The sequence below is a fragment of the Schistocerca nitens genome, chromosome 5, assembly GCF_023898315.1.
Source record: "Schistocerca nitens isolate TAMUIC-IGC-003100 chromosome 5, iqSchNite1.1, whole genome shotgun sequence".
NCBI lineage: Eukaryota > Metazoa > Arthropoda > Insecta > Orthoptera > Acrididae > Schistocerca > Schistocerca nitens.
Window position 1 is genome coordinate 633,919,446 of NC_064618.1, and position 13,400 is coordinate 633,932,845.

Here is a 13,400-nt window from a genome sequence, read left to right on the forward strand (position 1 = left end):
AAAATGATTTGAACAGACCCAGGAATTTTGTAACTAATGACTGACCAAAAGAATTATATTTGTATATATATATTACATACAACAATTCCCCAGAGATCAAAAAGTCCGGCCGGCCGAAGTGGCCGTGCGGTTAGAGGCGCTGCAGTCTGGAACCGCAAGACCGCTACGGTCGCAGGTTCGAATCCTGCCTTGGGCATGGATGTTTGTGCTGTCCTTAGGTTAGTTAGGTTTAACTAGTTCTAAGTTCTAGGGGACTAATGACCTTGGCAGTTGAGTCCCATAGTGCTCAGAGCCATCAAAAAGTCCAGTTGCCCTTTTCTCACATGATATACTGCTCACTATGAATGAAGGGCAGCAGACAGATTCCATATTTCTCAATTTCCATAAAGCATTTGGTACAGCACCCGTCTGCAGACTGGTAACAGAGGTACAGTCATACTGAATGGTTACCAGATGTATGAATAGCTTGAAGACTTCCTAACTGACGGAACCCAGTGTGTTGTCCTTGACAGTGAGTATTCGTCAGAGACAAGGATTGTCAGCAGTGTCCCAGGGAAATGTGATAGGACCGCTATTTTTTCTGTATATATAAATGACCTGGTGGGCAGCAATCTGTGGTTGTTCACTCAAGATGTTATGGTCTGCACGGAGGTGTCGAAGATGAGTGACTGTAGGAGGGTAAAAGATGACTTAGGCAAAACTTCTAGTTGGTATGATGAATGGCAACTAGCTATAAATGTAGATAGATGTAAGTCCGTGTGGATGAGTTGGTAAAATAAATCTATAATATTTGGATACAGCATTAGTAATGTCCTGCTTGATACAGTCACATCATTTAAATACCTGGTTGTAACGTTGCAATGGAACGAGCATGTGAGGATTGTGGTTATGAAAGCAAATGTTCAACTTTGGTTTATTGGGAAAATTTTAGGAAAATGCGTTTCATCTGTAAAGGAGACCACATATAGGATGCCAGTGTGATATATTCTTGAGTATTTGGGATGCTTACCAGGTCGGATTAAAGGAAAACATCTAAGCAATTCAGAAGCAGGCTGCAAGGTAAGTTACCAATAGCTTCTAACAACAAGCAAGTGTTACAGAGACGCTTCGGGAATTCAAATAGGAATCCCTGGAGGAAAGGTGATGTTCTTTTTGAGGAACACTATTGAGACAATAACGACAACCGACATTTGACACTGACTACCGAACGATGCTACTGTTACCAACATACATTTCTCATAAGGATCATGAAGATAAGATATGAACAATCAGAGCTTATATGTAGGCATACAGACCATCATTTTTCCCTCGCCGAATCTGCGCGTGGAACAGGAAAGGAAATGACTTGTAATGGTACAGGGTACCCTCTATCACGCACTGTACAACGGCTTGTGGAGTATGTATGTAGATGTGGATTCATGTACTGGTAATAACAGCTGGAAGGACTAGCAAAATTTTGATTCCATTTCCAGGATCATAGATCATTCCTCACACTGCCTTTTAGGCAGCAGACAGCTAGTCAGAACAGACTTAGGGCCTGATATGAGAGTGGTGGATTTTACATTGTCAGAGACTTCTCCATATAGTCTGTTGACAGTCCCCCCCCCCCCCTCCCCCCCTCCTCCTCGTCCTCCTCCTCCTCCTCCTCTTCCTGTGCCCCTAAGAGTCATGTCTAATATATTTAACATCCTTTATTTATTTAGAATTCCCTCTTTAATTCTTTTTTGTTCCCATGCTTTTGCACTTTTTCCTTCAATAGAAGATTTTTTTTCCCAAGATTAGTTCTTGCTCCTTGAACTTCTTTTCTTGATGTTGAATGTTGTGAAATAACCTTTATATTGTTCAGAACTTTACTGCTGTTCAGCCAGTTTATTTTATTTTATTTTAACCTCATCTCAATTTCCTCATACCACTAGTATTAGTGAGTGTTTGCGTATTTTTTCATCCTGTTGTCGTAATGCTTCTATTGCCAATTCACTATATTTATGATGTTATAGTGTGCTTCTGGGTGTTCTGCCAAGATGCTGTTCCCATTTTATGCACAATATTTTGATGACCAACTCGGCCATCTTTTTCAAGTGCTAACTCAACAGAGCAACTGGAAGCACACCATAAAATAGTCATGCCAAGAAACTTCAGAGAACATCTGATGCTAAGAAGCTTTTTTTAATTATCAAATGTTGTTTTAACTCATAAGGTAGCTTCATTCTTGGCATTATTTAAATTATATTTGTGAATTGCGACTTCTGTTTGGGGATATGTTGTATAAAAGACTTGTTTTCCTCAGTTTTTATTGGTCTGGGAGAAAATAAAAATTTAGAATTTGCTAATGAATTGGTCAGTATATGTTACCCCTCATAATAAACCTCATATTTTTGTCTTTGTCGGGTGTTTAATTATATTATAACCTTTTATTTTATATTCTGAAAGTGTTTGTCTGGAGTGTAACCATGTAAGGGAAGTGAAAAATGGATGTTAAACAGTTTAGACAAAAAGAGAATAGGAACTTTCAAAATGTGGTGCTATAGAAGAAAGTTGAAGATCAGATGGGTAGATCAGGTAACTAATGAGAAAGTACTGAATAGAATTGGGGAGACAAACTTGTGGCACAACTTGAGCAAAAGAAGGGATTGGTTGATAGAACACATCCTGAGACATCAAGGGATCATTGACTTCGTATTGGAAGGAAGAGCATCATAGAGACCAAGAGATGAATACACTAAGCAGATTCAGAAGTATTCAGGATTCAACATTTACTCTGAGATGAAGTAGTTCACACGGAGTAGCATGGAGAGCTGCAGGAAACCAGTCTTTATACTGTAGACCACAAAAACAACCACCACTTTTTATTGATTTTTGATGCAATGTATCTTGCTGCCAAATGTGTTTGTGTTTATTTATGTTGAAAAAAGTGGTTCAAAACTATTGTATAGATAAAAAATATACACACTAAGCAGCAGCAGGAGAACACAAGTATAAAGGTATTTAAATTTGCAAGCTTTTGGAGCCAGTGGCTCCTCCTTCTGGCTGGACGGTTGAAGGAGAAGGAAGAGGGGTAAAGGAAAAGGACTGGTTTTGGTTTAGGAAATAGGGAGAGTTCGGAGAAGTTGCCCTGAATCCCGGCTCACAGGAGATTCACCGGACAAGATGAGAAAGAAAGCCAGATTGCGGGGGACTGCTGTGGATGAGATTTGAAAACCTGAGAGCTTAAAGGTAGAAGATAGAGTAATACAAAAGAAAGAGATTACTACCAAAACACCGTGCACGAGTTAATAAGAGTGGAAAGGTAAGTGCACAGTATGTGGTGGAGGGGGGGGGGGGTGAGGGTCAGAAAATGGAAGATATAGGAAACTAAGAGGGGATAAAGAAAGGAATAGTTTCTGTGAAGAAATGCTAAGGCTGGAGAAATTTAAGTAAATTAAATCAAAGTGGATGATGAGAAACAAGGACATGTTGTAATACCACTTCCCACCTGCAGTATTCTGAGAAACTGGTGTCTGGGGAACAATTCAGATGGCACGTTTGTTGAAACACTCACTAAGGTCACAACTGACATGTTGTAGTGCATGCATAGGATACTGTGTTTTGCCAGTATACACCTTCTACCTATACCCATTTATCCTAACTGATAACTGGGTGGTAGTCATGCTGATGGGAAAGGCTGAACAGTGTACGAAACAGCTGGTATATGATGTGTTGTTTGACAGGTGGCTCTCTCTTTTGATAGTATGTGTTTTTCCAGTTACAGGGCTGGTGTAGGAGGGTGCATAGGGCAAGTCTTACAGCAGGGACAGGCACAGAGCTAGGAAACTTACATTAGGGAAATGGATACAGAGGGAGCATAGGGTCTGTCAACGATATTTCGGAGACTGGCAGGGTGATGAAAAGCTGTTCTAGGTGTGGTTGGCAAAATATCAGACAGAATGGGTTTCATTTCAGGACATGATTTTCAGAAGTCACAGCCTTGATGAAGTAGCTAATGTATTCAAGACCAGGATAATACTGAGTGACAAGAAGTGTACTCATAAGTTGTTTTTTTGGCAGGTTCAGCCATATCAGGATTGGATGTGATGGCCTAGGAAATCTGCTTTTGAACTAGGCTGTGGGATAATAATGTCCAGTGAAGGCTGAGGTGAGAGTGTTTGTGTATTGCTTTTGAGAGGCTGCATCTGAACAAATACATTTGCCTTGAATGCCAAGGCTGTATGGGAGGGAATGTTTACGTGGAAAGGATGGCAGCTGTCAAGATGTAAGTACTGTTGTTTGTTGTGAACAGAAGTGTGTAGCTGACCTTCAGAGATAATGAAATCAATGTTAAGGAAAGTGGCATGGGATTCGGAATAGGATCATGTGAAATTTAATTGGGAGACTGTATTTAGAGACTCCAAGAATTTTAACAGGTCAGGCTTACCATGGCTGATGTGGCAAAGATGTCATCAGTATATCTAAACTGACTCAGGAGCGGAAGGCTTATGGATCCCAGGAAAGCCCTCTCCAAGTGACGCATGAATAGATTGGTGTAGGAAGGAGTCATCCTGGTTACCATGGCCGTGCCCCTGATCTGTTTGTGTTTTCCTTGCAAAGGTAAAGTAGTTTTCTGTAAGTATTAAGTTGATTAAGGTGAGCAGGAAGGATGTCATAGGTTTGGTATCAGGTGTGTGCTGACCGAGGAAACATTCAGTAGCAGACGGACGATGTACATGTGGGTTGCTGGTATAGAGGGAGGTGGCATCAGTTGTGTCAAGCAAGATGTGTGGAGGGAGTGGGAGGGGCACAGATCTCAGACAATCTGGGAAATGGTTGGTGTCTAATATAGGAGGTAAGTCTTTGTACTGTAAGTTGCAGGTGTTGATCAAATAAGGCAGATATACATTTGATGGGTGTTTTGAAGCTAGCATTTATAGGACGGCCAGGGTGATTAGGTTTGTGGATGTTAGGAAGAAAGTAAAAGGTAGGCGTGCTTGGTTTAGGTGGGGCAAGACGTTGTATGGATTGATGTGTTCGTCCTTGTGAAGGGCTTGTGATTTTAATGAGGGGTCCTTAACACTTCAACCCCTGGTTTGGTTTAGGTATATTAGTGACATCTTTGCCATATGGACTCATGGTGAGGCTGACCCATTAAAATTCTTGGAGTCTCTAAATACATTCTCCCAATTAGATTTCATGTGGTCCTATTCCAAATTTCATGCCGCTTTTCTTCATGTTGGCGTCATCCTCACCAGAGGTCAGCTGCACATTTCTGTTCACATTAAATCTAGCAACAAACAACATTACTTACATTTTGACAGTTCCCATTTTTTTCCATGTCAAACATTCCCTCATGTACAGTTGTGGCATTTGAGCCAGATGTATTTGTTCAGTACAGATACCTTACAGTAATACACTTAACACTCTCACCTCAGGTTTCATTGGACGTTATTAAACTGCTGGCCTAGTTCAAAAGCAGGTCTCTCAAACCGCTATATCCAATCATGGTACAATCACTCAAAAAACAACTTATAAGTTCAGATTTTGTCTCTCTCTATTATCCTGGTCTTGAATGTATTAATCAGCTACTTCAACAAGTTTATGACTTATACATCATACACTGAAAAGAAATCCATTCTGCTGATATTTTGCCCACCATACCTAGAATAGCTTTTCATCGCCCTCCCAGTCTCCACAATATCCTTGTCAGACCCTAAGCTCCAGTACCCATTTCCCAACCGTATGGTTCCTACCCCTGTGCCCATCCCCTCTGTAAGACTTGCCCTATGCACCCTCCACCTATACCAGCCCTGTAATTGGAAAAACATATGCTGTCAAAGGAGCTGTTACATAAACACTATTCGGCCTTTTACATCGGCATTTCATTAACCTCATCAGTCCTTTTCTTTACCGCTCTTCCTTCTCCTCCAACCCTTCTGCCAGGAGGAGGAGCAAATGGCTTCGAAAGCTTGCAAATTTAAATATCGCTATATTTGTGTTCTTGTACTACTGCTTGATGAGTAGATTTTTTTTAACCATCCAATTGAGTATACTTTCAAAAATTAATTATTTTCATTCATATGTTCAGAATTACTGATACTTTTTATTTCCATAAATATTAATTATGGAATTAAAATCAGATGTATTAAGTACTCCCGCTTGTATTAGTAAAATGTCAAAATTTTGTCTCAAACAGAGAAATACTCTAGAAATCTGCCATTTCTTTACAGCTTGATGAAGTTACCAACTCCTTAAAGGATATCAGTGATGTTTTTCAAATAAGAGATAAACAGATGGATATGCTACGGCTTTTACGGAAATGACCTTTATAGTGTGGATGCATGGAGAAATTTTGCTGGTAAGTTCTGAGAATCGGGCCAGATATGTTAGTAATACAGCACTCTGCTGGATAAAAAGACTTTAACTAGCATCATAGAAACATCTTATGTATGCTACAAATGAATAACATAAATACAAACAATTAAGATGCTAAGACATTAATACTAGCACAAAAATGGCTGTCTCGGGCTACACTGACGCTTTAAATGCATTTTGGCATTAGATCAGATATACAGGGTGGACCAAAACTTGTGCTCTCAGATGCCACAGCATGATTCCCTGCATACTAAGAGTACAAAAGACTCTAACCAAATTTCATCTCGTGCAAATTTTGGGTAGAAAATGGACATCAAATAAAAGAAATTTGGCAACACTCAAATCACATATACGATAAGTACCTTCATTCATTGCTGCATAGCTAAGCTGCTCAGCTGGTGCAGTCAGTAGAGTTTTGTGTTAGAAGACTTGATTTAGAGAGTTCAATTCTGGGACTAGTTGTAATTCTTTTTTGCTTTTCTGATTTTATACTGTTTGATATGGTATCTGGCTTCTTACTCGTTTTACAGCAGTCATAGCTGGTCTCACTTTCCAAAGACATATTTTGTGTTTAATGATTTACTCTGCTCTCTTTGATGCATTACACCTTTCCTTGCTGTACAGGACACCTAGCCAGTCTGGATTATCAGGAGTAATATTTTCTTCTGCCATCTGTCTCTCTTTCTGTGCTCCATTACCAGTCACCAGCCAAACTTAACGTGAAGCATCTTCTCTCCCTCTTCCAATCTTGAATTCAATTGTCCCCTGTACTGGCAATGTCCTCAACAGTCCGGCCTGGACGAGCACTTATGTAACCTGGCACTGAGAATATATCCACATTTTAAGTGTATTTTACTCCTCCAATGCAAACCACCTCTCTTCTTGCTTCCCGTCCCCCATCCTTGGCACAGAGCACATCCACTATTGGTGCGGCCTGTACAATGCTTTCCATCCATGGCAACATTGCTTACTTTTCTTCAGTTATACCTAGGGTGACCAGACGTCCGGATTAATCCGGACATGTCCTCCTTTTTAGCTCTTTGTACGGGGTACGGGCGGATTTTTACAGTGTCCGGCATTTTCGCAAAGTTGAGCGTAGTACAGTTAAATTTACAATTCGTTCCGTTCTATTGCTCTTTTCTTAAATACTTTAACTATTGGCACAGTCTTCGTGATAAACACGCACGAAGGTGGTGTTAGTAGGTGGCACCAGGATCGTCGATGTTATCGTTGATCGACCTATAAGCGAATGCAAATATCGGTTATTTAACTATCGTTGATAGACCTATAAGCGAATGCAAATATCGGTTATTTAAAATTTTCGTTTCATATCTTCGCTTTGTATTGGCTTGGCTTCCTGTAGTGCACGTGTCAGTTTTGAGTGTAATTTTTAACCGCGTGAGTTACGTAAAATATTTGGCTATGCCTAAACGAAAGTGCACATTTTCTGATGTCCTTTCCTGCAAATATCCGGCTTTCAAGAAAGGGAGAAATGAATTCATGTAAGAGATGTGGAGCTGGAACGTACGTCTCAGTGGCCAATAAAGGTAACAAATAACTCGACAGATTAACTTTCATGGTTTTATTTCATTGTGTCATAATCAATTGTATTTGGAAGGTTAAAGTGCACTTTACATGTCGTCAGCTGTTGCTTGAATTGTAGATGTTGGTAGCGGTGCGTCGAATGAAGGGAGGTGAACGGTCTTACGTTTTTCGCTTTGTAAACAATTCCGTGTTGTTGACATATCACAACAATTGACCCCACACTGTCAGCACAATCAATGTTTTTAAATTTTCTATATTGCTCAGTTAACCACCACCTGACCATCAGTAATAATTAACTACTAGTTTTACCGGTAATTCCCTTCAGTCACGTGTTTTGTCCAAAGCTGACGGGTGGTATCCTCATCTGCAGTTGACCCATTTGATGTGTCCTCTTTTTCCTTCCTTTGTCCTTTTTAAAGCTGTTTGTCCTCCTTTTTAAACAATTGCATCTGGTCACCCTAGTTATACCCATTACCCCAAAGATAAAAAAAAGAAAGCAAAAAGGTAAATCTACACCTGTACTCTTTTTTTTTTTTTTTTTTTTTTTTTTTTTTTTTTTAACCTTCAGGAAAGGGTTGTAATGAAAAAATGATGTGTGTGTGTTGAAGAGAATAGAGTAAATATTTAAAAGCTGAATAGGGCTTACCAGTAACTAATATTTCCAATAGACACTCTTAAGGGGTAATCATGTGAAAATGAGACACATGGAAAAAAGTATGTATACTGTTCATCAATTCAAAAGTAATCGCCATAATCTTTACTACATTTATCCCACTGTGAGAAAATACTGTCAATGTCCTCATGGAAAAAATGTTTGCAGTTGCCTATAGAACCATGATTGTAGTTATTTAACATATGAATGGTCACAAGTGAGAGATTAAGAACTCTGTCTACAATAATAATATTTTAACATCATTTCGCATGAACATGGGTCGATGCATTTCTCTTGAAGAAATGAACTAGTTAGACATGTTGTGAAAAGAACTGACCAGTAATGTTGTAGTCTCCCCCCAGTGACACCAGTCATGATCACTGCAAAGCTGAAAATCTGATTGAGTGTGGGATGGGATTTGTTCATTGATGTAAAAGACACCATAGTTTAGAAGAAATTAACCCTCACATTTTATTCCCTTCAAATTTTAGTTATTAACTATGGTTATTTTTACACTACAAACAATCATTAGTGCAATCAAAGTGGTGAAGCAGTCGATTGTGGCAGAAGTAAACAGTTCACACTTATCTAGAAGCATCAGTGTACTTGCTGGAGGAAATCACATATGGGTAGTTCAGTCAAGTCTTTTCCTCATGGAAAGCACTATGTCCAACAACCAGATCGATGACAATAATACTTCAGCCTTGCTAATTGCAACTCAAAATTATTCAAAATATTGTTCCCTTCGGTTAACAGAAATATTTGGAATTCTTTTACATTGCCGTTCTTCAGTTTCACAGTCGTTGGTGCATGTATATTCACTTACAAAATGTTCGTAGTGGTGGCCTAAGTCAACAACAAGAGTACTTCCAACAGAGCTGGTTGATTGGTTGGTTTGGGGTATAAGGAACCAAACTACAAGGTCGTCAGTCCCTTTTTCCTTATGCAAACAAGGCTCAAAGTAAAACAACACCCAAATTTAATTTGTGGAGGTAAAAGGGGGTAAAAGGAATGGAGAACCACACCGACAGAGAAAACGAAAGAAAGGAACAAAATTGGGGAAAACGCACACCAAAAGGAAAACTAGAGGAAGGTATTAAAACCATAGAGCAGATGGTCTGGGCTGGCTGCCCACAAGAATGAAAGAGGATGAGCCAGCCACTCTGCAACACATGAAAATATCCAGCCCAAAAAGACAAGGCGAGATGAACACACGTAGGGAAAAGACTAACACCAAGACAAACATGGATGTTTGTCATTTAATTTCAAACCATGGACTGACTGTTTTTTGTGACATTTGACTACTTATAGACTGGCATAAGAACAACTTTTATTTTGAAAACTACATAATACTTTGAAAAATGACTAGGTTGGAATTTAATGTTTTGAGTTAGCTACAGGAATCAATAGAATTTCGGATTACAGGAAATGTTGCTGGTTGCAGATTTAGAGAAATATATGAATACTATTTTTCTTCTGCAATATCTACATCTGCATTGGTACTCTGCATTTAAGTGCCTGGCAGAGGTTTCATCAAATCCCCCTCACAACACACTATTATTCCAATCTCGTATAGCACACGGAAAAAATGGACACCTACATCTTTCCATGCAGGCTCTGACTTCCCTTATTGTATTACGGTGGTTGTTTCTCCCCATGTAGGCCGGTGTCAACAAAATATTTTCACCTCTGGAGGAGAAAGTTGGTGATAGAAATTTCGTGGGAAGATTCCGCCGCAACAAAAAACGCCTTCGATTTTAATGATGTCCACCCCAAATCCTGTATCATTTCAGCGATTCTCTCTCCCCTATTTGGCAATGATACAAAACCTGCTGCCCTTATTTGAACTTTTTCGATGTACTCGGTCAGTCCTGTCTGGTAAGGATCCCACACCACGCTGCAGTATTCTAAAAGAGGATGGACAAGTGTAGTGTCGGCAGTCCATTTAGTAGATCTGTTACATTTTCTAAGGGTTCTGCCAATAAAAAGCAGCCTTTACTCAGCCTACCCCACAACATTTTCTATGTATTCTTTCCAATTTAAGTTGTACATAACTGTAATTCCTAGGTATTTATTTGAATTTACAGCCTTTATATTTGACTGATTTATCATGTAACCAAAGTTGAACAGATTCCTTTTAGCACTCATGAGGATGACCTCACACTTTTCATTATTTACGGTCAATTTCCAGTTTTTGCACCATACAGATATCTTTTCTAAATCGTTTTGCAATTTGTTTTGATCTTCTGATGACTTTACTAGTCGATAAACGACAGCGTCACCTGCAAACAGATTAGATTAGATTAGATTAATACTTGTTCCATAGATCATGAATACGACACTTCGTAATGATGTGGAACGTGTCAGGTTAATAAAATATGTCTACACAAGGTATTACATTACACAAAATATTACATGACACTTAATTTTATTTTTTTATTTTATTTTATTTTATTTATTTATTTATTTATTTATTTTTTTGTGGGGGTTGGGGAAATTACCCACTTACTATATTCAAAAATTCATCTAATGAGTAGAAGGAGTTGCCATTAAGAAATTCTTTTAATTTCCTTTTAAATGCTATATGGCTATCTGTCAGACTTTTAATGCTATTAGGTAACTGACCAAAGACTTTCGTGGCAGCATAATTTACCCCCAGCCAAAGTTAGATTTAACCTTGAGTAGTGAAGATCATCCTTTATCCTAGTGTTGTAGCAATGTACACTGCTATTACTTTTGAATTCATTCGGATTGTTAATAACAAATTTCATAAGTGAATATATATATTGTGAGGCTACAGTGAAGATCTCTAGCTCTTTAAATAAGTGTCTGCAGGATGATTTTGGATGAGCTCCAGCAATTATTCTGATTACACACTTTTGTGCAATGAACATTCTTTTACTCAATGATGAGTTACCCCAGAATATGATGCCATACGAAAGCAGAGAATGAAAATAGGCATGGTAAGCTAATTTACTCAGATGTATATCGCCAAAATTTGCAATTACCCTAATAGCATAAGTAGCTGAACTCAAACGTTTCAGCAGATCTTCAGTGTGTTTTTTCCAGTTCAACCCCTCATCAATGCATACACCTAGAAATTTTGAATATTCTACCTTAGCTACCGATTTCTGATCGAAGTCTATATGTATTAATGGTGTCACTCCATTTACTGTGTGGAACTGTATATACTGTGTTTTGTCAAAGTTTAATGAGAGCCCATTTGCAGAGAACCACTTAATGATTTTCTGAAAAACATCATTCAAAATTTCAACAGTTAATTCTTGTCTGTTGGGTGTGATAGCTATACTAGTATCATCAGCAAAAAGTACCAGCTTTGCATCTTCGTGAATATAGAATGGCAACCTAAGACAGCTGCTCAGATTGTCTCGCAAATCGTCTATGTAGATATGGAACAGCAAAGGACCTGTAACACTACCTTGGGGAACGCCAATCAGGAAATCATGAATCCAGGCACGTAACTGAGACGATATCCCATAAGCATACAATTTCACTACAAGCGACTTGTGTGGTACATTGTCAAAACCCTTCTGGAAATCCAGAAATACAGAATCAGTTTGAAATCCTTGTCGGTATTACTAAACACTTTGTGCGAGTAAAGAACTAGTTGTATCTAAAAACAAAGATGATGTAACTTACCAAACAAAAGCGTTGGCATGTTTATAGACACAAAAACACACACAAAATTCAAGCTTTCGCAACCAACGGCTGCTTCATCAGGAAAGAGGGAAGGAGAGGGAAAGATGAAAGGATGTGGGTTTTAAGGGAGAGGGTAAGGAGTCATTCCAATCCCGGGAGCGGAAAGACTTACCTCAGGGGGAAAAAAGGACAGGTATACACTCGCGCGCGCGCGCGCGCGCACACACACACACACACACACACACACACACACACACACACACACACACACACACACACACGTATCCATCTGCACATATACAGACACAAGCAGACATTTGTGTTCCAAAATTCTACAACTGATCGACGTTAGAGATATAGGTCTACAGTTCTGCACATCTGTTCGACGTCCCTTCTTGAAAATGGGTATGACCTGTGCCCTTTTCCAATCCTTTGGAACGCTACGCTCTTCTAGAGACCTACGGTACACCGCTGCAAGAAGGGGGGCAAGTTCCTTCGCGTATTCTGTGTAAAATCGAACTGGTATCCCATCAGGTCCAGCGGCCTTTCTTCTTTTGAGCGATTTTAATTGTTTCTCTATCCCTCTGTAGTCTATTTCAATATCTACCATTTTGTCATCTGTGCGACAATCTAGAGAAGGAACTACAGTGCAGTCTTCCTCTGTGAAACAGCTTTGGAAAAAGACATTTAGTATTTCGGCCTTTAGTCTGTCATCCTCTGTTTCAGTACCATTTTGGTCACAGAGTGTCTGGACATTTTGTTTTGATCCACCTACCGCTTTGACATAAGAACAAAATTTCTTAGGATTTTCTGCCGAGTCAGTACGTAGAACTTTACTTTCGAATTCATTGAACGCCTCTCGCATAGCCCTCCCCACACTACATTTCGCTTCACGTAATTTTTGTTTGTCTGCAAGGCTTTGGCTAGGTTTATGTTTGCTGTGAAGTTTCCTTTGCTTCCGCAGCAGTTTTCTAACTCGGTTGTTGTACCACGGTGACTCTTTTCCAACTCTTACGATCTTGCTTGGCACATACTCATCTAACGCATATTGTACGATGGTTTTGAACTTTGTCCACTGATCCTAAACATTATCTGTACTTGAGACAAAACTTTTGTGTTGAGCCGTCAGGTACTCTGTAATCTGCTTTTTGTCACTTTTGCTAAACAGAAAAATCTTCCTACCTTTTTTAATATTTCTATT

General features: G+C 39.2%; 1 protein-coding gene across 5 annotated transcripts in view; it reads left to right on the forward strand.

The window, feature by feature from the left end:
• The window catches only part of LOC126259322 (uncharacterized), a 138,203-nt gene that overhangs the window by 94,286 nt on the left and 30,517 nt on the right, over window positions 1-13,400 (forward strand). For 4 of the 5 annotated variants that reach the window (XR_007546499.1, XR_007546498.1, XM_049956005.1 and 1 more), the window contains one exon: window positions 6,198-6,325. The exons of the other annotated variant lie outside the window; for it this stretch is intronic. Coding sequence is in view for 2 of the 4 variants with exons in the window: in XM_049956005.1 (XP_049811962.1) it covers window positions 6,198-6,290 (93 nt within the window). In the remaining 2 variants the exon portion in view is untranslated. The remainder of the gene's footprint in view (window positions 1-6,197; window positions 6,326-13,400) is intronic. 5 annotated transcript variants of the gene reach the window in all.